Here is a 25,500-nt window from a genome sequence, read left to right on the forward strand (position 1 = left end):
CAAATCATATGTAATCCGTATTGCTATACATACTTGTAGTCCTCAGAATCAGTATCTTAAAAAAAATATATGACATATATAAAAATGCCAGTGCATTGAAATGTTTGTGTTTACATCTGTTATGTTCGTTTTTTGGTTGCTCAAAGAAGGAGGCAGTGGAGCTTTCATTTCTTAACTGCATCACATTTAACATTACAATGTTGGTTGTATTAGTTTAACAATCATCATCATCGTGTACATATTGTGTAATCTGGGACAATGATAGTCCTCTGAATGCAGTAAATTTAGGTCTGTCTTTTATGTCTATCATGGATGGTAGCTGGAATCACTCGATTCAGGGATTAGTATTTTAACTTGACCAATCAATTATCACACATAGGGAAAGATTTGTGCTTGCTGACAAAATTAAGAACTTCATTATGATATGATCCTTAATCATGTTGAAGTCATGCCAACGCTTGAAAAGAACTGTTAATTGCTATTGCCTTTTTCTTCTCACATTTTCCCTTCTTTTTCCAATTTCTGTTGCCTTTTTCTTCCCACATTTCCCTTCTCTTTCCAAGAGAATGTCAGCCTGACGTATTCAATTGCACATTATATTTATCATTATTGTAATGATCCGAGAATTTCAAGGCAACTACAAGTTTTATGGAAAATTAATAATTTGGTCCTTGTAGTTTTAAACTTTTAATTCAGTTGTAATTCAGTCCTTAAAATTTGACTTATTGCAATTCAGTCTTTATAATTTTAACTATTTCAAATATTAGTCCTTATGTTTTACAAAATAAAATTAGAAAGATTAAAATTATTTTAAAATCTTAATCTTTATAATCTTTATCAAATTAAAAATTATAGTAATTTAAAATATGAGTCCCTAAATGCCAACATAATTTTAAATTTTTAGAATTTTATTTTTAAAATATAAGGATCAATATTTTAAATGGTTTAAAATAATAAGAATTAAGTTGTAGCAAGTTAAAGTTCAAGGATTGAACTACACAATAGTCAAAATTATAATGATCGAGTTATAATGGGTCAAAGTTCAGAGATTGAATTATAACTGAGTCCAAACTACAGGGATCAAATGATTAGTTTTTTCAAAATTTTATCTGGTAATGCATGAATGAATGAGTGAATAAATAAATTCAATTTAAGAATAAATATTGAGTGGAAACAAAGAATAATTAGGCTGTTTTGAACATTTAAATTGGGTAGAACTTGTAGTAAATGTGAAGTGGGGACTAGCGGAAGTATTGTGCAGAGCTTCTCATAAGACTGAACGTTTGATCCTTGTTTGACACTACTAGAAGATTTGTTCGTCTTCGTGTGCGTGTAGCTGATTCTTTGACCTTTGTATCTCCTTCCTCGCTGTATTCCAATGGCCTGCTGCTGGTCCTCTGTTGGCTTCAGGATTCTACAGGTGCATCGCTCATCTTGCTGTTGCCCTTTGCTTTTGTGCTCCTTGGATAAGCTTCTTCAGTTTATATAAGGAGTTTGAAATTGTTGCTAGTCGATACTGAAAGCATCCGTGATTCAAATTAATAGGTAATTCCATCACTTATTTTCTGGTTGATCCCTTCCACTGCAACTGAAATTCATGTCCTCCCTTCTCCTTTTTCCCCCCAAAGAACGTTAATGAATTGAGAAAATGGGGATTTTTTTTTTTGCTGTTGGTGAATTATTGTTTCTAGTTGACGGAGCTGGATTTATGAATATGTGTGTGGACTGTGGAAAGAAGGATTTGAATGCTAGAATGCTTGTATCATGATTGTTAATGATTGTTACACGAGAGGCAATCAAATGTTTGAATTTGACAGAATTTTACAAAGAAAAGAAGAGTTATAATTTTACTTGGTACTCGGTTGCTACTCATAACGGTTGTAACTTTGATTGGACTTCAGCCTATGAGATACTTTAATCCTATATTAGCATATGAGAGTTAGAAAGTTAGTCTTTATGCTTGTTGGAATTATAAGCTAAGAGTGTGATTATTTAAATTAGATTATGTTGAGGGAAGATTGTGAGCAGCGAATGTGGAATGATATGAATTGTTTGGTGGTGCTTGCTTACAGATGTTGGTTGCATGTCTTTTAGTGTGTTGTTCTATTATTATGTTTATCGCTTTCTTGAATTGCGAAGATGCTATATGCGAGCTCGTTATGAATGGAAAGGATTGGTTTAAACTCCCTGAATGATTGGGTAGCACTGTAGGCTCTAGTGCAAGACTACCTTGTCTTATTTCTGAAGTATATAAAGTAATTATGTTCAATTTTCACATCCTTATGAGTCTGAAATGTGATCCTATTTTGTGGATTATGCTTGAGAGGCACGGAACTGTAAATGCTTGGACACGAGTATTCTTTCAGTTTCTATTTGTTAATTATGAGCATGGTTATACAAGTCTTGGATATCTGCTTTGTACATCTGTTACCTGTGTCTATGTATGCGTATTTTAAGTGCTTTATAAATCTAAATTATTGAGTTGTGATTTGAGAAAACTAGTTGTGGTTCGATATTAATTTATTTTACACTCGTTAATTATTTTAGTGATGAAATGCGTTATGAGATGTCCTTTACTTATTAAATTTATTGTATTCCAGGTAGTTGACATGAACCTAGTCCTTCATTTGTTATGTTGATTGGATTACCTCCTTGTTGGAGAGTCGTCTTAGCTGGAAGGACAAAGTTGATTTCGTGGTAAATCTGATTTTTTTGGTTGTAGTCAAGGGTTGATCCACAAAAATCAGAAGTAGGGCTCAGCTCCATGTTTGTATATCTTGTACAAATTGAGAGCACAGATCTTTTATTTGTCGTAATTGGTTGATTGATTGTTTTAAATACTACAACAACAACAACGGGTATTATTCCCTAGGTGGGGTTGGCGATTGATTGTTTTAAATATTGTTGGAAAATCCAACTTTTATGCAATGTTGCTGAAAAATTTAGATGAAGATTGACGAATGAATATATATATATTATATATATGTATGTATGTATGTATGTATGTATGTAATGTCATTTGATGTTATTATGGTGGATTTGGCCAAAGTTTCAATTTAAATCCCTTATATTTAAACGTAGCATGAAAATATAGAAAATAGTGTCGCTATCTTTTAACAAACTATTTGGTGTCCACAGGGATCGCATTTGAATATTGCTGGACTTAGTTTAGAGTTATCATCCTCCAAAAAAAAAAAAAACAAAAATCCCATGATACTTTTTAAATGTGTGGTCATTTGTCTCTTTAAACTGAATAGAAAATGTCATAAATAATTTTAAACCCAATGATGGGTTGGTTTCATTCTTTAATTTTAAAAATTCTCTTTGTTATGACATTGCTGTTTTATTACCATTAATAGTCCTCATATTATTTTTTAATATTTTATTATAAAATATTTAGATTGATGGACAAAATGACCTTTGAATGGAAGTGAGAGAAGAAAAAAATAACATTTACTTGATAAAAGATATTAAAAAATCATAGTGACATTTACTAATCATTAATGAATGTTACTCGTTTCGTTCAAAAATGCAAAATGATTTTTTGAAGAATTGAATGTTTAAAAATATAAGACATTTTAATCTTTTTAAGGTATAATTGTTATTTTTTTTTTAAAAGTGTTTCTATTGATGAATGACTTTATATTTTATAGGGTGTTAATGGAGGGTAAATATAAAAAAATATTGTTAGTTTAAAAGTAAGTAAATACTTTATTAAAAAGTAAGATTGGTTTAAAAATGCCTTATATTTTTGAACGGAAAGAGTAAGTATTTTTAACATCAAGATGATAATGGATGTTCAATTGATTTAGAGTTGAGTTTGTGGTCATTTGTGACATTTCATATATAATTTAAGAATAAAAATGACTCTTAACTCATTTTTTTTAATTTTTAAAGTTTTTAATGAATCTTATATAATATGAGGATAGGTTGATGCATTGATAGAGACATGGAGTTAAGGAAGGCAAAGAGGAAGAAATTGAATCAAGTTAAAAATAAATGGGAGAATTTCATTTAAGGATTTGGAAGAAGAAACATATTTTTGATGTGTCTTAAAAGATTCTAAAACCTTAGTTCAATCCTTGTAGATTAAATTGAAAATAAGTTAAATGTAAAAAAACATGAAAATACCCTCAATTCAAATATTAAAAAAAAACCACCAACCACCATTACCAGAGTACCACTATCAATGACTAGAGCCTCGCTGGCGATGGTAGCCACTAGACCTCTTTCGCTAAAGCTCTGGTGGCCAGTTGGACCATCGTCGGTGGTGGTTGAAGAATTATGGAGAATTAATTTTTTCAAAGGTGGCCAAAATATGTGTAAAATCCAAGACCCCTTGGTTTACCAAAAGGTTTTGGAGCACTAAGCCACTCAACCCCATTTAATCATATAATGCATAAAGTTATATATATAATAAACATTATCTCCAAACCACTTGATTATTGTGTTACTTGTTAATTGTGTAACTTTACTTATTAGTATCTTAATAAGACTTGTTCATCACTTAACTTTCCTTGTTAACCCCATGACTCCTGTAACAGAACTAAATTTGTTAAGCACATAACTATACTTGTTAATACTTTAACAGGACTTGTCAATTACCTAACTCTCCTTGTTAAGTTTGTGATTCTCACAATAGAGCTACATTACTTGTTAATTGCATAATTGTAGTTGTTAATACCTTAACAAGACTTATTAATTATTTGAATTTATTTGTCAAATCCATGACTCCTCCAACTGAACTGCATTACTTATTAATCATGTAACTTTACTTGTTAATTACGCAACAATACTTGTTAATTATATAACTTGACTTATTAATATCATAATAAGACTTTTAACTGTTAATTACTTGTTAATTGCATAATTTTACTTGTTAATTCTTCAACAATACTTGTTAATTATCTATTGTCACTTGTTAAATGAATATATAATTTACATAAAAAATTGAATTTGTCAAATAATGAAAGCAACGACAGTTGAGTCTCCCTTATCAATATTCATCAAACTAGATACTCAATTATATAAGCGCACGCGCACGCACACACATATAGAGAGAAAGAGAGCAATAGCCTAAAAAACAAATACAATATTAACAATTAAAATTGAAGAAATGACAAGCTATATTAGGCCTTTAACAAGTATACTTCCTGTCATAATTCTTTAGAGGTTTGAAAATAAAATTTATTATACAGATAATTTTGAGGGAGTCACATAATTAATAAGTAAAGTTATATAGTTAACAAGTTAAGCTGCACATTGACAAGTATTGTTGCATAATTAACAAGTAAAGTTACATGATTAATAAGTAATGCAGTTCAATTGAAGGAGTCATGGATTTCACAAATAAATTTAAGTAATTAACAAGTCTTGTTAAAATATTAACAACTACAGTTATGTGATTAACGAGTAATGTAGCTTTATTGTGAGAGTCACAGACTTAACAAGAAAACTTAAGTAATTGACAAGTTTTGTTAAGGGATTAACAAGTATAGTTATGCGATTAATAAGTAATTTAATTCTACTGTAGGAGTCATGAAGTTAACAAGAAAAGTTAAGTAATTAATAAGTTCTGTTAAGGTATTGACAAGTAAAATTACATGATTAACAAGTAACGTAATAATCATGTGGTTTGGACATAAAGTTTATTATATATATAATTTTATGCATTATATGATTGAATGTATTGAGTGGCTTGGTGGTTTAAAATTTTTTGATGAACTAAGGGATTTTGAGTTTTATCCCACCTTGGCCATCTTTGAAGAAATTTAATTCTTTATAATTCTCCAATCACAGTCAATGGTGGTTCAGCCGTTGGCTAAAGCTCCGACGATAAAAGTACAGTGGTTGCCATCACTAACGAGGCTCCTGTCACCATCGGTAGTGCTCTAGCAATGGTGGCTGGTAGTTTTTTTTTTTAAATATTTAAACTAAAGGTATTTTTATCTTTTTTACATTCAACTTATTTTTAATTTAATTTCTGAGGATTGAATTAAGGGTTTGAAATCTTTTGAAACCTACTAGAAAATATATTTCTTCCTAGGTCTTTAAATAAAATTCTCCTAAAACAAATTTTAAATTTTGAAAGAGATCAAAAAATATAATAATAAAAATATTAACATGATCATAATAATATAGTTTATGAAAACACTCAATCAAAAATAATATCATTAAATAAATAGTATTCACAAAAATATGAAAATTGAGTAAATGGATTATTTATTATTAATATGAAAATAATGTGCATTGCTTCCTTTTAAATAACCTTCTTTAATTAAATGTGTTGGAGAAAGAAAGAAAGAAAAAAAATTAAAGAATTAATTAGGATGATATTATAAAAAGATTAAAGAGAAAATACGGTGATCTCCTTATATTTTGATAAAATTAAAGAGATCTCCTCTCTATTTTGAATAGTTGCAATTAAATTCAATTTTTAATATGGTTAGGAATACTTTGTTAAACTTTTTAAAATACTTAATTTTTTATTTGTAATTATGTTAAAATTTTAAGATTATTAATTTGCCTTTATGATCTAATTGTCTACCCTCTTTCCCAAATTTAAAAAATTTAAATAATTAAATATGTCAATATTTAAATAAATAATCTAAAATTTTTAACTATGTGTTTGAATTGTTTTAACAATTACTATATAAATATGTTTACAAAATTAAAAGATTTGAAATATAATTAAAAAAATAAAAAATATACACATGCACTTTTTTGAATATTTTAAATGATGTTTTAACAATATTTATATTTAAATAGAGATAATTTGATTCAATACATATGACTTAATAGTCAACTAATAATTTGTAATTATTTATATTAAAAAAGGTTTATATGTGTTTTAAGAATAAAAAAAAGTATTTGTAATTAATATAAAACAGAAAGGAAGTCAGAATATTTTATTTAATATTAAATGATATTAACAAAGAATATGGAGATTTTATATTTAAGATTAAAATAAATCTGTGGATTAGATCTTATATTCAAGATTGAAGCGAGCAAAAAGTAGGGAGCAGGAGATGGAGGGAAGGCGTGCACACAGGGGAGCATTTTAAAGAGAGAAATTAGGTACGTGAAAGAAAGGAGGCGGCAAAAAGAGCGGATGGGCTAAAAAGAGGAAAGGAAATGAATGCGCGGGGAAAAAATCACATCTAATGACCTCTTAAAAAAAATTATCTATAAACAAAAATTAATATAAAATTGTTTGTTGTTAAAAAATACTATCTCTTAACAAAAATATAAAAAAAAATTTAAAGAGTTAAATGATAAAAAAATGTAAATTATTTTTAGTCTTTCGAAATGTAATTATTTTTTTTTAAAGTACTCCTATTGATAATGACTTTATATTTATTATAGAGTATTTAATAGGAATAAATATAAAAAGATAGAGTTAATTGTAAAATAAATAACTACTTCGAGGGTGAGATTTAATTAAAAATACTTTATATTTTTAAATAAAAAGAATGATAATTTTTTTTATTTTCCCTCAAATAATAATTTGTCGTTGGTTTTTGTGTGAGAATAATTTTTATAAAAATTCTTGAATGCATTTCTTCCAGCATTTATCATCTGACGCAAGAGCTTCTCCTTCATTATTCTCAACTGTCTCAATTACTCTTGCATTTATTCAGTTTTTAATGTTCTTAATACGATCTCCTCCTTTCTTTTCAATGCTCGGAACTACCACAACCCAACTCTCTCTTCCCTTCCTTAAATCCGTACCCCCTTTTCCTTCCTCTCCGAACTAGCAACCTCTATGTATTTCACCACACACCTTTCACTCATTCTTGTTTCCACGCTCATACAAAATTGTTGCTAATTCTCGCTTTGTCCACTTGTTACTGCGACAAACTCAACCTTTTCACTCTAAGCTGAGGATGTTGATTCTCTGTCTCAGATGTCCGATTATATATATATATATATATATATATTTTTTTTTTATCACAAAGCCATGATAAAATTGTGTAAAAAGATCAAGATCTAGTTATATATAAAATCATAAAATTTTTACATTTATGTGACGGAACATTAAAAATTATAAAAATATTATATGAAAGCTAGGTTAAAAATTCAGTACATTTATTTACTTCTTTATAAATATAGTTAAAGATAATCATTTAATTTTTTATAAAAATTTAATTTTTTTGGTAGTGTCAGATAAAGGGTGACTATTGGAGTTGTAGGTATGGTTGATGAATGTTCGATTATACTTGCCGCCACGGAATCTAGACCTGAACTACGGTGTGCAAATAGAGCGATGGCTAGCATGCTGAGGTGGAAATGAGTCATTGTTGACTTCACTGCTATAAACACCCCCCCGGGGCAACGATAACAAATTAAGTAATGATATCGAGACAATTAAATGTGAATGTTTGAAGACTGTTGATGAACGTGGGTGGTAGTAGTTCACGAGATTGATTCATGAACATATTAATCATGTGGAAGAAGCAGATCGGCCTACCCGCGAGTGGGCCTTCCATTGAAAACCATTTTAACAGCCACTATGAGTTAGTACAAAGGATCTACCAGTTCCAGCATGGCGTTAAACGGTAACCTTTTCGGCGCTGCCATTTTAAGTTTTACGGTGGTTAGAACTTGAAAGCAATAGCAAAAGAAGGGATTCAGATATTCAAGGGAAACACATTCATTGTAGCCGTAATTACATTGTTGCAGCCAGCGAAGCAGAAAAACCTGAACCCAGAAGATAGATAGTCACATACACATAGATATCCGCAATTAGCATTCTGAGAAACCCCCCTAACTTGTTTGTTTCTGTATATATGATTAGAAAGAACAGTGCTATTCACGCTCCACTTTCTCTCACCCTCTTTGAATCCCCTGTTTTGACCCCACTTGAAATAGTGGAAAGATATGGCAAAAGTGGAGCGCACATAGCACTACTCTCGGAAGGGAAAAATATTATAGAAGAGCAAAAGAGAAAAGGAAACTTTAACAGAGAGATTCCTAGGATTAAAAAGCTAATATGTCCTAGCAGCATACGAGAAATTGCATAAAGGGAAACAGGGGAATGCTATTCTAGTTCCTCCTTCCGGTGGGGTTGTTGGTGTCATGGAGGAAATCCAGCAAAACGGTGCTCTTGCACTTGGGGCACTTGGGATCGTCCTCGCACAGCATCACGTACATGAGACAGCGAGGGCATCCCACCAACACCATCGACGTCGCTTCGGGGCTGTTCGAGTATCTCTGACCGTTCTCTTCTTGGTTGAGCTCCGACGACAAGCAGGAACTCGGCGGGGACGATGGAGACGCCGTGGCCGATCTGCTGGGAGACTCCAGTCTCCGGTCAGCTCTCGGTGGTGATAGGTTCAGCTTCAAGTCAAGCTTTGGACCGCTTCCGTTTCTGCGACTCATGGTTTGCGCCGCGTCACCTGCTTCGAGGAAAAATGGAAAGAAATGTCAGATCGAAAACTCAATGGCCAATGCAATGGAAAAACACAAAACAAACGATTCCGAAGGGAGAGGATTGGAATTGATTAGGTGGGAACCTGGTGATGTGGGGATGGACCTCAGAAAGAGAATGGAAAAGCTGGAAGAATAGTATCAAGATCCGGCAACACCAATATGATGTGTTTTGTGGGGATGATCTGAACATTGGAGGCCATTTTATACAAGGAAAATGAGGGGAGGTGAATTAAAGCTTAATTAAATTGTGGGAGAGAGGTGGAGAGAATAGCGTAGAGAGAGAGAGAGAGATGGAATTGAATTGAAGTTATTGGGTGGAAGATAGTGTAAATTGAGGGCAGGAAAAGAATTAATTGCTGGAAAAATCCCAAGAAGTATGCAGGAAGGGGAAATTTGGAGTAAATAATGCAATTACGAACTGCAGGCAAATGGCTTTTCTTCATTCATTGCCTGGGGCAGTCGGTGTTTAAAGAGTCTCACACCAATCCATCACACACGAGAACCTAAACCCTCATTTAAAATCTCAACCCCACCCAACAAATTTAATACCATCAATAACCCATCATTCCTTTCCGATACTCCTGCAACTCACCATGGAAAACCTTGCCTAGCTAACGTTTTTCAACTGTAGTTTGAAGTAAGAATAAACTAAGCATGACATGTCCATTTTCTTAAATTACCACATGTTAACAGAAATGGCTGGCTCTCATCAGATAGCAGGTAGCACCCTTTCCTCTGACTCTTCAAGGTATGCTCCTAATGGGAGTGAACGGATTTCTCACTGTCTCATTTGACTGTTCTGAGTTGCTTTACGCAGTACAAGGATTTGTCCACTGTTCAACAGACATCACATGACTCCTCGTGTTTCATTACGGGGACCATTATATTATATGTATTGATTCTTTATAAAACGTTGGTGTGCTTCTTATACCCTGAATCCTTTTTCATGATTTGTCAATGTAAGAGTAGGGGCAGCCACAGCAGGACGCTATGGAAATGGAATATTTACTAGACTCCACCTCCGAGGCTTCCTCATATACAGGAAACAAACAATGGATTGGAGCTTCAGTCTCTAAATGATGGAACCTTTCTGAATTTACTACTGTCATTTTAACATTCTAAAGGTTTTCGCCCTCGCCTGCAAAGCAAGATGCAGGCCTTTTTAAGTATATTTACTAACCAAAACCCTGGGTGAAGGAAATTGTAAGAGGTGGGGTGAGAGTTGAGTGAGAGAGACCAAGTGCAGAGAAACAGCTTATATTTCCATACGAGGAAGTTCAGGGTCAACGTGGCATATGTTCATGGAACTTGCTTTAAATGATGTGTTGCGGCTTACTATAAATAGACAACTGTATCTCATGGTCATGGGTGACAAATAAGGACAATATCTATCTATATATCTATCTTCACTTGAACCATCGCAGATGAACGATCAATATTCATAAATCAAAGTACCACCAACCTTTCAAAAAAGTAGCGGTTCCCTTCCATTATTCCATCTACCATTTGCTTCTTTTATGGTTTTTTAATACATATCTGCTCAACGAGCTGGCATCTATATTTATCAGATAAATTGAAATGGTTGACTTTAATCATATTTAATTTTAATATTTTATAATTCCCTCCTTCCCCTGTTTTGCGTTCAAGAATAAATTAATGGCACTGCCAGCCATCTTCATTCCATTTTCCGCAGATTCATACGGCTATTTACTCGGTATAGACATTTTGCGTGCGTTAGCATAATTGACTTCATGTTTGTTTTGATTAAATTTTCTTAATTCAAAACTTGGCATAAACAGAGACTCAAATCCTGCTCTGGTGATTTTTTCCCTTCCTTTTCTTAGTAATCTTGGGCAGAAAATAGAGCTGTGAATTAATATCTCCTGCTGACACATAAGTTCCTTGGTAATAGTACTAAATATGGGGGATAATTGCATTAACCTATAACTGATCATTTTGGTTAATTTCATAGTAAATATTAAGCTGCTTTACCTGTAATGAGTTGAATCTTTAATAAGAACCACCAGAACTGCAGGAGCTAGAATCAACTACGCTATCTTGTTTGAAATTTGGCTAAGCACGTAATAATAATATATCGGCCAATTCATTAATGAGAATATGGAGCTTTCAAGGCAAACACAGTCGCTACTGCTCCCGTTTTTCCAGAAAATTATGGATCCAAGGGTAACACAAGCAAGTGAAAATGAAATAGATATTATTACAGTAACGCAAACAATACCACCACTCTGCTTTTATTAATTTCACAGCGAAAGAAAAGCAAGAGCTTTTTTTTATTCGCACAGAAACTATGTCCTCACACATTTGTATCAGCAAAGGTAACAAGAAGAAGCCGGTGGTAAGAGGCAATATTGCGGACAGTAACAGCTTTTTATATGAATTTGCAGTGACATCGTACTTTGGAGATGGACGAGCAACGAATTCATTTTGCTTTAAAGAAAAGTCCCTGTCTGTGTCACTGTGTGCGTCTTTAATTCTCATGTGGAGTATGTGACTAGTAACTAGACGTTATCTTCCAACTCAGTTAGGAGTGCTGAATAAATCTCGATTCACAAAAAAAAAAAAAAAACAATTACATTAAGATGAAATCATACTTGCATTTTGGCAGAGGATTATTTGACCAGCAATATTTAAAGTGAGAGATGGACGGCTGGGGAAGAGTTTATTTTCTTGACACATCTAAAGGCTTCGAAATTTGACTTGATTTTGGGCTGTTATTATATGAATGGTTGACCCAGCTTTTCTGGATCTATCAACCTCCAGGAAATTAAATTCTCTTCGTTGTCTTTTGGAGATTTCTGAAATATCGCAAACTCGATGTAAAACATTAATGCCCAGTCCAGCATTCAAATTTCAAAGACAAGTGCTATTCAATTCCCCCGCAAAAACAAAACAAAACGGATGGAAATCGATAAATATCTCACCATATCTTCAGCAAATTTATCAACACACACATTTGATTTAAACTTGTTAAGAAATTAAAATGCATTATTGTTGAAATGACAGTGTTCAGAAAGATTTCAACCACTATGCACTGAACGCTGCAGCATTTACGCAGAGGTATTGTGAACAATTTAATCAAGCAGATCCAAAGCCATAAATTATACAGTACTAGTAGCTTATTAATTAGTCTGAGTGAAACAGTCCTACGCTAACAAAGGAACTATTTTTTGTGCAGACCAAACTCACCAACACCAGATACAGCACTATTAACGACACACCATAACCAGTTAACCACCCATGGTTCTTCTGTTTTTTTTTTTTTTTTTTTGGTTTGATGGGGATTGTAATAACAGAAACCACATGAATTAAATTGATGGACTTCAATTCGCGGATCTGTTGAAGTAAAGCAACCCCCATTATTTTATGCATAAAATCAAGTTGCACTTCTCAACCAGAAATCCTTCAATGCCTTCATTAAACACCTCATCCCAGGATCCACCCTTTCACGTGACACTTGAATAGAGTCTCCCCGTTTCGCAAATATTATCACGCTGTGTTGTAGAAATCTAATTAGGCCACATAATTAATTATATTGCTCCCTTGATGTCGTTTCCAGGTTCTTAGCACATTGAATTAACGCCGTTTTGTGAGGAGCACATGTATTAAAACATGTATTTTGCACTATATGCAGATCATGTAAGTTCCGTCGTAGTTTAATAATTAGATCATTCACATCACATGGAAGCATCTGATCCGGCCTATATCATCATTTGCAGGTCAAGAGAAATAAAATACAAAATGAAAATGGAATTTTTTTCCCTCCAATTTGAAGTTAGCGGTTTCACTCTCCCCGTTTTTTATCACTAGCAATGTTACTTTTTCAATTTTTCATTGAAAAAATTTTGATTTTAGTTAAATTTTTCATCTTTTTTTTAATGGGAGGTCATGAAAAGACCGTACTAACTAACATATTGAGTCATGTCAGCGTACAAAAAATCCCTACAACCAAGGGACGCAGTGTTAAAAATAAATACATTGAAATTATCGGTAGAGGCTTGGTGGGTCAACTAATCAGCGCAAGTGTTCGCTTCTCTGAAAACGTGATCAAAGATAACATTCCAATCTCACATAATGAGATTGTTAATATCATTGATAGTAACAAAAAGAGAGTGATTGATAGAGAACTCATTGTGAATCAACGATAGAGCTTCAGTTGAATCAGAGTAGACATTGACTTTGTTAAACTTTTTAGCCCAGCAGATATTAAGTCTTTCCAGGATACCCATAAGTTCAATAGTTGTACTTGGATGATATCTAAGATATTTGAAGAAGTCTTTAATCCAATTTTCTTGTTTGTTCCATATGAGACCACCACAAGAAGCTGCACCAATAGAATTAACGAAGCCATCAGTATCTAACCTAACTCATCCTTCCTCATACATAGGGTTATAAAAAAAAACTAGGTTGGTTCTATGTGTATTGTACAACATTTGTAAAATGATTTATGGTAGTATTTATAAGTTGTAAATATAGTTGGACTTGCCACAAATTTTTTAATTAGCTTAATTAACTTTTTTTGCGGTGACAACCAATTAGTTCGGCTTAATTAACATTGACGTTACTTCTGCGAATAGCAAAACCTTGTCAAAACTGGACTAAAGCCCAGCTGAATGGGTAAAACGTTGGAACCATCAGTTTGCATGTGGGCCCGTTTAAGCATGAATGGAGTAATGGACGCACAAAGATGACCATAAACAGAAAATAATATGAGGAAACGAGAATTGGGTATTGTGAAAAAAGCTAGTCGCTCACAACATACGAACTAATGTTTAAATTTTTTATAGAAGAAATATTCATATTTAGTATCCAACATGATAATAATTCAAATATAATTGCTTCTGATAAATGAATGCTAATAGATAATAAAAAAATGATATCAGTAACATTGAAATAACATTATAATAGTGTGGATCTAAACTTTTATAACATATATTGATGATGATATATTAACATCGATGCACTGAGTATTGACCAATACGATGGACGCCGCAGAAAAATATCTCATGCCCTGTGAATTACTAGTAGACAAGGCCCACAGCCCCACACGTTACTGCAACATTTTCATTGCAAGATAGTGGTGGCTGATAATGAGCAACCCAGATGATCAATTGCTTATGGTTGAAGAGGGAAAAGAAGGTAACGCCATTAATGATAATCAATTAGTATGGGAGAGGAATTTGAGAAATGAAGGAAGGAGCTTTCCATGAGAATTACGTACTGCATTTGATTTAAATTGAAGGCACTTTAATAAAGGTTTGCAGCCTCACATGCTTTTGCTTGTCCTTAAAAGACCCTGCTAACTGCTAACCACTAACATAATTGCTCTTTTCCATCCACCAAGCGGCAAAAAAGCTGAAAACTAGAGCATGTAATGTTGCAACTCTTCACGAAGACCCTGATCTAAATCATTGATCAAGGCCCTGACAGTTGTTCCTTACTTCCTTTGATGGAGAATGAACAGCACTGTAATTAGGTAACCTCAACAAGCTTGATTGAGTATGCTCGTATGAAAAGTACTCTTCTGTTATTCATGACAGTAAAGCTAATTATCGGCCTGCTACTTTCAAAGAAGAAAAAATTTGCAATGTCTGAGGAGTGAGGTGAGGACCATCAGAATCTAAAGAAAGGCAAACTGGCAAAAGAAAATGGACGGATTTTTTATTTTTTTTAACCATGCAGTGCCTATTGTCACGCCCTTGAAACTTCTTTATTTTTAAACCGTGCCGGCCTTAACGTGATCAACTTTTTAATTCTAATTAAATCAATCGAATCCTCAAATGTAGGCAAAAAATTAGAAACGTGAATATAAAAGAAAAGAAAGTTTGAATGAGAGAACTTGAAAATTTAAAACTTTGCTTGCTTTGTTTGTTGTTTACAAATGGGGATATTTATAAACTTTTCCCTTATCCTAGAGTTTTCTTACTTCACGATGGAGAGATTAATCCAATCCTACAGTTTATATTTATCATTTAAAATATTTTACAAAAATATATACAATAAATATCTAGATATTTATAAGGATGTTTTTAAAGACTGAGCTTCAAGATATATATAAAATATTTTAAAATATCTTAGATATCTTCACATTTCTTTATAAGTTTCTATAACTTTTTATAAGCTTTTAGATATTTTTAAATTGTTCTAAATGCTTCTGAAATATTTTAAAACATATTGAATTCTTTTTGAAAAATTTGAAATTTTTTTCATTGTGCAGGTTTCCAAAGACTTCACAACTTTATAGATTTTCTTCTATTTAAATATAAATTGTGACATTGCGTTACACAATGGAGTGGGAATCCAAGGTTGTACTTTAAAATCAAATGAAGGTGATGAAATAATCAAGTTTTGAGTATAACGCGGCCTTTTCAGTTTTATCTTTTGGAATGGAGAGAGAATTACCTCAGTGCATGAATTTCATAAAATAATATGTGGATTACATATTTAAGTTTTAGATTTAAAATTTTACATTTAAAATTTATATATTTAAAATTTTTATTTTTATAATTTAAAAAATTTTAAATAAAAAAAGTTCAACATTCAAAATGAAAATTAAAAATTAAAAATTTCATTTTTATTTTTTAGTTGATAAAACATATAAATACTATAAGGCATTTAATAGTGAAAATATAAAAAGAATAAAATATTTAAAATAATTAAAATTTTAAATAAATAAAGTGTAAATAAAATTTAAAATTATAAAAAAAATTATATCATAATTTAAAATAAATTTTAATTTAAATCAAAATTCAAAATCATATATTTTTGTCCTTATTTATTAATTAAAACACAACATAATAGGTTGATTAGACGCGGGTCTGATAATGCACTGAATAATTTGTTTTGGGAAGGAGAAGAACAAGGAGAAGAACAATAGCAAGATCTCTCTCATTCCGATTTTAGATTTTTTTTCCTCCCCGGCTTCCTATTCTGTTTTCTTCCATATTGAGGTTTTTCTTTTCTTTCCACCAATCCACAGTCCTCAAATTTTTGTTTTTTCCATTTTAATATTTCTTGAGAAATTTCCGAAACTTTGGGGGCTCCAGGTAAATACCACGAAAACGAAGAACGTGTTGCCGAAACTTTCAGAAACTGGAAATCCTCCAGCGAGATCTTAGGAGATTCAGGGGAGCAAGGCATTCGAGGCAAAGCAATCCATGGGCAACGCTCAGTCACCTCCTCCCTCTGATCCTCGATATGCTTCCGCATCCAGGTTTCTCTCTCTTTCTTTTCACACACTCAGATTTCTCAGAAATCAACTTGCTCGCAATATTTTGGGAAAATTATTTCAGAGCTTTCACTCAAAAGGAACTTGAAGATTTAAGGACTCTGTTCAAGTCTCTGGCAGTTCAATCGCAGAGCAACGGCGACTACGTCTCTCTCTCCGTCTTTCAGGTTCAGTTTTGTGCTCCGCAATAAATACTTATCTTGATCATCAATCAAGCGTTGCCCTTTCGACCCCAGAAAATTCTATTTTCTGTCACAGTCATATTTTGGACTCGATGACCTTCTTGGGGAGAGGATGTTTTATTTGGTTACTCAGCAGCGTGGGGACGAAAAACTAGCCTTCGAAGATCTTGTTATTGCTAAAGTAAGATTTTGTGGCAATAATCATCATGTTTTGTTGCTATAATTGGGTCATATCCCATGTTTTGTTTCATTTTTGGTGTTGCAGGCTGCTTATGAGAAAGGAACAAAAGATGAAATTGATGAATTCATCTTTCGCTTACTAGATGTATCTGGAAATAATATTCTAGGGAGGTATAGCGATGCTCACTTGCAACCTCTTGTTCTCAACCTCTTAAATACAAGTCCGATCGTACAATGGCACACTTTGTGTCCAAGACTAATTGTGTCTATATGGTTGCTTATTTATAATTTGTTGTTGCTTACTCTTTATGGAAAAGTAATTCCAGTCACTAGCACTCTTATATAGTCTGGAGTATCATCTTTAGATGCTAAATGAAACGGGAATTCTCTTTCCTTCGGTTTCGATATATGTGTTTCAGTTACATGACTTGAGAGTTGTGCTTCATTGACATCAGTACCCGGCTTGATATTCTCTGGTATAGCCGTGTAGATTTTATTGGAGGACAGTAGATTTTAAATGTTGGAGTTTAATCTTTCTATCAATATTGATTATATCCAATGCTGTTGTGAGATTGCTTGCCCACTTTCTTTTTTCTTTTGATTTCTTTATTTACCCTTTTTCATTGTTTTGATGCATATGACACATTAAGCATGCAGGTCTGATTTGGAATCTGTTCTAATAGCAATTTTTAACAACCTATTGAGTATTGAAGATTCTGAAGTTAGATCAAGTTCACATCGGGACACTGTCAACATATTTTTGAATGCTGCAACTTTCTCAAAGTATGATGAAGAAGGATGCACTGAGGAGGTTATGTCTTTTGAAGATTTCAGAAGTTGGTGTACTCATATCCCATCTGTGAGAAAGCTTCTTGGAAGCTTGTTGATGCCACCTGATTCAGGTACTTTGTTCTTATTCAATGATGCTATTGTTATCACTTTACCTTATTCTAGATGAAAAGCTATTGGATTAGTCTTGAGGAAATCTAGAAGAATGCTACAGATATATTTTATTATTCTTATTTTTGGCCTTTTCTTCCTTAGGAAGACCGGGTTCTCAAGTTCCTCATCTATTGCATTCGGATGGCATCGATTCAGACATTCTTCTTTTGAGAAAGGAGTATGCATGGCATATTGGAGGAGCACTTTCTCAGCAAGAAGTGGAAGCATGGAAGCTTTTGTATCATAGTGCTTTGAATGGTCTTAGTTTTAACACATTCCTGGGCAACATTTCGTAAGCATATTATCTTGCCTTTAGACTTTATTGATGAGTGATGTCAGATTCTTACGTTGCTATGTAGTAAAAGAAAAGGGCATGTTGCATTGTCAAGTTGATGGGTTTGTAATGAAATAAATTGCATGAATTAGACCAAGAGGAGATTGGAATTGTTGGCCCTTATTAACCACAGGAGTACAGTCTGGAACCGTAAGGAAGCACCATGCATGACACATCAGTTACTCTAAGTATTATGAGCAATAAAGCCACGATGACCTGCTTGATAGATACTTTCTATTTGCTTGAAGCTGTATGATAATTAAATTTGCGTACTGCACCTGCTCTAGAAAGGATTGGAGCTTAACTCTGAAATTGAACGCAGAAATCACGAAGGCCCTACTATGTTGATTATCAAGGATAAAGAAGGTTGTATTTATGGAGGATATGCTTCCCAACCATGGGAGCGGCATGCTGAATTTTATGGAGACATGAAATGTTGCCTGTTCCAGCTAACTCCAAAGGCCTCTATATATAGACCTACTGGAGCAAACAATAATCTTCAATGGGTAACTATCCTTTTTTGGGGGATGGGCCTGGGATTTGCACTCGGCACTGGAGCAGTTGAACTGTCTTGTTGCCTCATCTGTCACTGAGTTGGAGTCACAATTTTGCTGACCGAATAGTGTTTCCTTTTTGAATTGGGGTTGAATGTGTGAAGTTCAAGAGGATTTAATCATTATATGAAATTTGTGATATAACTCTAGTTTGCAAATAGGGAGCATGGCAGTGATCTCGTATTCACTCTGTTTTTATTTTGCAGTGTGCTGTGAACTTCACTTCAGAGGACGTCCCAAATGGAATTGGATTTGGCGGAAGGGTTAATCACTTTGGCTTATTTTTGTCGGCGAATTTTGATGAGGGGCATACGTTTTCATGTTCCACATTTGGGAGTCCTTGCCTCTCCAAGAGTAGCCGTATATCCCCTGAAGTAATAGAGTGCTGGGGAGTGATAAATGCAGCCCAAGCAGGAATCCAGAGAAGGAATGAAGCCGTTAAGGGTACTGTACTCGACAGACACAAGGAAGATAGGCATATGCTCAATATGGTAGGCCTTGCGAATTCCAGCGAATGAAATAGACCCTGCATTCTCGAATCCATCTCCTTTATCTCCTCGTGTGGCCTTTGGATGAATGGCTCTGTCAAAACTCCTACTAAGTAGCAATGAACTCCCGGGATTGCTTTCTTGAAAAGCTTAGGCACATCCATGTTGCCCTTTTGTTTTTCTGGGTTATGCTCCACCTCCAGAACTCAAGATCAGTAGCAGTTATTGACCAGTGAGCGCTTCGTAGAGTATAATCGTTTTTTTAATATGTAAAATAGTACTCCAGGTTACGCTGAACTATACATTTAATCTTTTGTATTTTACTTTAATCTTTGTTTCAATTTAATCACTTGATTTTAATATTTTATCGCTTTATTTTTATTTTTTTTTCCCAAAAGAACTCAGAAAAGATTTTTGGTTCTATTTTGTCTTCCGGACCCACCCTTTACGACAAATCATTCGGTACTTGAGAACCATGTTTAATTCTGACAACTTTAAATTCAAGTTGGGACCCCCAAACTGACGGATGATTCTGTCAAGAGTATACACTCATCACTATTTTCTTGATTATTTAAATTAGTCATTTTTTCTTAATTTTTATAATATTTGATATATTATTTCAAAATGTAATTTTCAACAAAATTTAAAAAGAAGTTTAATATTTTAATTTTTTTAAAAAAACCTCTTCATGTCATCAAATCACTCACTTTTAAAACTAGGAACAAAATTGAAAAGTGATTTAATCCATCTATTCTTATATATAATTTTTTTTAATTTTATTTATAAGTTATTTTTATTAATTTTATTAATATTAATACAATAAAAGTATAAAAAATAAAAATAAGTGAAGTTTCATATATAACCCTTAAGTAAAAATTAAAATGTAAATAAATAATAAAATATTAATTTTTTCTATCGTTCTTTATCTCACTTTTTAAGAGTAATTTAAAAATTTTAATTTAAATAAAATATCCCATCAATTAATAACTTATAGAGTGAATTCAATTATACTTTTAAAAGATAATTAATATACAAAACAAGACTAGAGGAGTATTTTATAGCATTTTTAATTAAATCTTGTGTATCAATAAAAGTTTGTTATTTATTTAAAATTATACAAAATCATAATAATTTTTTAATTTTGCCCCTAATAATGTCATAGTTAATATTATGTTGGGCGTGAGTGCAAAATGTCATAGTACCTCTTATATTTAAATAGAATAATTCTTTTAAAAAATACCTTATATATAAAGATGGAAAGAGAATTTTCAAAATAATGTTATTATTCTAATTAACTCACCTTAGTTTTGGTGAGTTAGTTAGAAGTCACTCTTAAAAAAAAACAGAGAGAGTATATTGCATTCACATATAATTGAACCCAATGCACAATGATATCTTAATAAAATTACTTAAAAGTTTTCCAAAGTACCATACAACATAATTTAATTATTGCATATTGAAGTCTATTGATAACTTAATTAAGAAAAATGATTACTACTTTAATTGACATTTTTCACCAAATTGTCTATGGACTTTTAATATCTAAACGTGTTAGAAGAACCTCAAAGTAATTCTCTCAAAATTATATAATTCCTTTCTTTTCAAATCACAATATAAATCATTTTTTAAAAGTTTTATCTAGTTCAATTATAAAATATTAGATAAATGTTGTATATATATTTTTTCAATTATATCTTTATTTTATTATGCAATTAATAATAATATTTTGAATAAGTGAAATGTTGTAATTATTACATTCAATGACATGATTGAAAAGATGTAAAAACTTTTAAAAAATAAAATTTTAACCAATTTTTTTAATATATAAATTAATTCATAATTATTTATATTATGATTTAGAGCGAATATCATTTTGTTAAATTTTCTTTCCATCGTGTTATAATTTATTTTCTCCATTTAAAAGTATAAAATATTTTTAAGCAAATCTCAACCCCCAATAAAATAATTAATTACTTTTCAATTAACCTTATCTTTTCATATTTATCCTTATTAAACGCCCTACAATAAATATAAATTATTAAAAAATAATGATCATATCTCAAAAAACTAAAAATAATTTATATTTTTAAATATCCAACTCCTCAAAAAATATCTTATATTTTTAAATGGAGGGAGTATGGATTAACTTGCATGAGTCTTTCTCTTAATACAATGCAATTAAAATGTTTGAAAAAAAGTGTTATGTGGCTGGAGAATATTAAAGAATATCAAACATTTGCCTGCTTTTATTGAAAAATAACCAATTAAAGCAGACAAAAATTAAATTAAAGGATGAAAATATAATTCAAATAATATTAAATAAAAAAAGACATGATCATATGTAATTAAAGGATGAAAATGAGACATGAAACAGTTAAGCTCAAATTAAAACCAGCTAAATTAACTGGGTACAGTATAAGTTGAGTTAAAATTAAAAAATAACACTCATACACATAAGAGGTGTATCTATCGTTTACAACTCTGATGCTATTTTAAACACTCCAAGCGGCTTTTGGAATGAATCTCTACAAAACTTAGGCAACCTAGACTAGTCGAGATGTGGCCTAACCTAACCTATTTATAAACAAATCAAGCCTGTTTAAAAGTTTACACGTTTAAACAAGTCAGGCTTAAATTTTTAAAGCCCATCCTAGATTGCAGACTTAACCTATTTAGGTATATTTATAAATTTTAAATACTTATATTATATATAATTTATATATTTATATACTATATTGTATTTAAATTTTATCTTGTAAGTTTTTTATCTTAAAGATAATTAGTTTCATTTAATTCTCCTACCCTTGAATTTAATTTTTGTGATTTCGGCAACATACATGATATAACTTTTTAAAATATGTTTTATTTAAATTTAGTATAGGTTTTATTTATTTTAATTAAACATAAGTTTTAAATAGACTTTAAACCTATTTGAAATTTAAAATATATGTACTTTGAAACTCGCATAAAAATATAGAATTTGGTAAGCTCGAAAGCTTACTTAAAAACTTTGGAACCTGAATTCAAAAACATTTTAAAAGACACATATGATGGAGGACTTTAAAAAAGCTTCAGGCCAGCTAGATCTACCGCAAGCTCAAGCTTGAGCCAATGAAAGACCTGGCTTGAGGTTTATAATATAAACTCAGATTTAGTTAACCAAAGTCTAGCTTTCACCTATTACCACCCCAAGAGTAGGCATCTAAGTTAAACTTATTTTCGTAATTAAAGAGAAGTAATTAAATTGATAAGAAATGACCCACAAGACCATCAATGCCATCCAAAAGAGCAATTTTATATCTTCCTAAATTGGAGAATTGAAGTCAACAAAATAAGTGATACAGTTCAATCAAATACGATAATCATGTCATGCAATTGAAAGATGAGATATGGATTATAAGAAAAACTCAGCCTCAAGCATATGGCATCAAAAATCTCAACATATCAAATGCAGTAAATTTCACAGAGGAATATACGCAATCATAATTTCTGAATTAAAACCTACTCTCAAAAACATAGAATTAAGAACCAGTTCGAAACCAACATAAATAGAAAACTCATTAGCGGACAGGAATATAAATTTAGACGTATGTCACTAAATCGTTTGAGTACGCGACACGAATCATACAAAATCAATTCCATTGACTAAATTTTGACGTGTTTTTATTTAAGTAAATTGGAGAAAAAAAGTAGAACCATAATATCTGATCTCTAACACAGAAGTTCATGTTTAATCACCGGATGACAAGTAAAACTTCAGTTACATGATTATGAGCGACTAACGACAAGCTCAAATCCCAAAACCACGAAGATGAAGGCCAAAACCTAATACCTCCTAGCTCCGCCAAAACCACGACCGAATCCCGTCGTCTGCTGCACAGGGACGGGATCAACTTGGACGAGCCCCGGAATATCATTCATACCAAAAGCAGCGAGCATGTCTAGAGTCTCCTTATCGACCTCGATCTGATCGGTCTTAATGGCGGAGACGTCGGGGACGAAATCCATGCGACGCTCACGCTCCTCCTCCTGAAGCTTGAGAGAGATTCCACGAACGGGTCCCTTCTGGATCCTCTTCATGAGATGAGTCGAGAATCCGGCAATTTTGTTGCGGAGTCTCTTGGAGGGAATGAGAGCAACCTCCTCAAGGATCTTCTTGTTGGTGTGGAAATCCAAGGTCATCCGAGAGTAGTACTTCTCAATGACCTGGCGCGAAGACTTCTTGACAGTCTTGGTGCGGACGCGTCCCATGGTGACTCCGTCTGAGACCTTGAGAGGCGCTCGGAGGGTAACGGTGAACAACCACAAGCGCAAAACCAGCCACAGAGTGCAAAAGACACAACAACCTAGGTTTTTTCTATATAGTAAAAACCTACAAGAGCCCGGCCTGTCATGAGATCCACAACAGCCACGCCTAAATTTCAAGGCCTTTTTGGCCCAAATACATACTAGCCTGATATTGCTAAAATGGGCCCTTTATGTCAAACTTCTTCAATTTTTTTTTAAGAAAATGATAAATAAAAATCTTATAAAACATTAATATCATATTAAAACTTTTCAACATTAATGTTCTTAAGTTTCAATACTCTTTATATCATATTTCAGTATTGAAATTTTTAATTTAATATTAATATTCTTCTACAGTCCTTATTCTCTCATTTTTTTAATACAACTTTCTTCCATTTTGAATCCTCTGCTTAGCTGGCAATTAATTATAACAGAGGTCTGATTATTGGGCTTAGCTATGAGCCTCTGCCTCACAATTTCTTATGTACAGGTTCAGCATTTTCATCTTGGCTGGGCTTATATGACCTGCAAGCCATTTGAAATTTCTCTCTTTTTGATCCCGATCTGGTTGACAGCTACTTCTCCATTGGGTTTACGCAATAATGCTGTCTCTTTTTTTACTGTACATGTTCGTTAATTTCTTTAAATTTATCCAAAAAAATATCTGACTTTCTAATTTTATTTTATTAAATTTAATGAACACAATAAAGCGTGTATATAAATTATAACTTGGCGCCATTAAGGAGAAATGGTATTTTAAAAAATATCTGATACAAATTGATCCTATATTTCAGATCAAATATAACTTTAAAACTACACCCAATAATTAGGATTGGAAGCAGCATTTAGCGGCTGAGGACGTGTTTGATTTCTTAATATTATACTAAATCTTAACTGTAATATAAGATATTGATAATGATTCTCCAAAATAGTTTGGTAAAACCTTAACCTCGCAACTCTAATATTATATATTTTTAATTATTCTTTTATCAAATATCACATATAAATATATATATATATATATATATAAGTATCTTAATGATAATATTTGGAATTTTAATATATTATTTTTTAAAAATATAAATGAAGCAATGAGGTTGTTGAAAAAATAAGGAAAAAATAAAAGTTTAATTCTTATAATTTTAGTTAAACTTGGTCTTCGTCCCAATAGTTTAAATTGAATCCTTGAAATTTCAAGATGGGCAAAGATTGGGCAGGGAAAAAAAAAAAAAAGCACGGGCAGAGGTGGAGTGAGGAGGAAACCAGCAAGGGCCACAGCCAATTTTTTTTAATAAAATATAGAGGTTAAATATTTTCAGCTCTGATAAGTTAGTACATTATAGAAGTTATGAAATGCTAAATGAAATTCTCATTTCAATTCTAGATGTAGCCTTTTACATATATATAGAGCAACTATTTTAATAACTTGAAAATATGGTTGCCATAGGATTTATTTATTTTCAACAAGATAATGGTATACATGCTCTTAAAAAATTAGTGTCATTTTATTTTACTTTCATTTTACATTTAATGAAAGAAATTATGAGAATTATTATTAACAAAAGTTATTAAACATTGCAACAAAAATTTTAAAATATATTAAATATTATGTGCTTGATATCTATCATAAAACTACTTATCTAAAAGTGAAGAGATTTGGTGAAGATGTTCTTCTAAAAAAAATTATTTTTTAAATAATCAACTATTAAAATTTATTACATGAATGAGTTTTACTCTAATATAATTTGATCTCATTGACATAAATGTTTTATGATAATTGAACATTATTAATGTGTTGATATATTTATTTACTACGATTATTAATTGAAAGAATTAAATAGTAAATTCAATAAAT

The 25,500-nt window shown here is 31.9% G+C and overlaps 3 protein-coding genes across 4 annotated transcripts; 1 reads left to right on the forward strand and 2 right to left on the reverse strand.

The window, feature by feature from the left end:
* Positions 1–8,637: 8,637 nt before the first annotated feature.
* Positions 8,638–9,982, reverse strand: LOC129296335 (protein GL2-INTERACTING REPRESSOR 1-like). 2 transcript variants are annotated; one of them, XM_054934925.1, is made up of 2 exons: positions 9,516–9,982; positions 8,638–9,401 (listed from the first exon to the last, which is right to left on the reverse strand). In XM_054934925.1, exon 2 carries the CDS (start codon positions 9,379–9,381, stop codon positions 9,046–9,048), a length of 336 nt encoding a protein of 111 aa, XP_054790900.1. In that variant the 5' UTR covers positions 9,382–9,401; positions 9,516–9,982; the 3' UTR covers positions 8,638–9,045. The 2 variants fall into 2 exon arrangements, with proteins under 2 accessions (XP_054790900.1, XP_054790899.1); XM_054934924.1 differs by having other exon boundaries at positions 8,638–9,398; positions 9,516–9,976.
* A 6,287-nt stretch (positions 9,983–16,269) lies between these two features.
* LOC129296336 (uncharacterized) lies at positions 16,270–19,720 on the forward strand. The gene is made up of 9 exons (XM_054934927.1): positions 16,270–16,400; positions 16,497–16,663; positions 16,743–16,845; positions 16,937–17,041; positions 17,126–17,211; positions 17,698–17,942; positions 18,085–18,274; positions 18,639–18,822; positions 19,077–19,720. Exons 2-9 carry the CDS (start codon positions 16,608–16,610, stop codon positions 19,386–19,388), a joined length of 1,281 nt encoding a protein of 426 aa, XP_054790902.1. The 5' UTR covers positions 16,270–16,400; positions 16,497–16,607; the 3' UTR covers positions 19,389–19,720.
* Positions 19,721–22,980: 3,260 nt separating this feature from the next.
* On the reverse strand, positions 22,981–23,683 carry LOC129296338 (40S ribosomal protein S17-like). Its single transcript, XM_054934929.1, has one exon. It carries the CDS (start codon positions 23,607–23,609, stop codon positions 23,184–23,186), a length of 426 nt encoding a protein of 141 aa, XP_054790904.1. The 5' UTR covers positions 23,610–23,683; the 3' UTR covers positions 22,981–23,183.
* Between the last annotated feature and the right edge of the window lie 1,817 nt (positions 23,684–25,500).

Source organism: Prosopis cineraria, unplaced genomic scaffold (genome assembly GCF_029017545.1).
Source record: "Prosopis cineraria cultivar Desert tree isolate PC_DT_omini unplaced genomic scaffold, ASM2901754v1 PC308, whole genome shotgun sequence".
Lineage (NCBI taxonomy): Eukaryota > Viridiplantae > Streptophyta > Magnoliopsida > Fabales > Fabaceae > Prosopis > Prosopis cineraria.

Coding starts and splice junctions, on each gene's coding strand:
- LOC129296335 (XM_054934925.1), bottom strand. CDS start 9,381: ATGAGTCGCAGAAACGGAAGCGGTCCAAAGCTTGACTTGAAGCTGAAC.
- LOC129296338 (XM_054934929.1), bottom strand. CDS start 23,609: ATGGGACGCGTCCGCACCAAGACTGTCAAGAAGTCTTCGCGCCAGGTC.
- LOC129296336 (XM_054934927.1), top strand. CDS start 16,608: ATGGGCAACGCTCAGTCACCTCCTCCCTCTGATCCTCGATATGCTTCC. Junction 16,664..16,742: donor CGATATGCTTCCGCATCCAG/GTTTCTCTCTCT, acceptor AAATTATTTCAG/AGCTTTCACTCAAAAGGAAC. Junction 18,823..19,076: donor CAAACAATAATCTTCAATGG/GTAACTATCCTT, acceptor TTTATTTTGCAG/TGTGCTGTGAACTTCACTTC.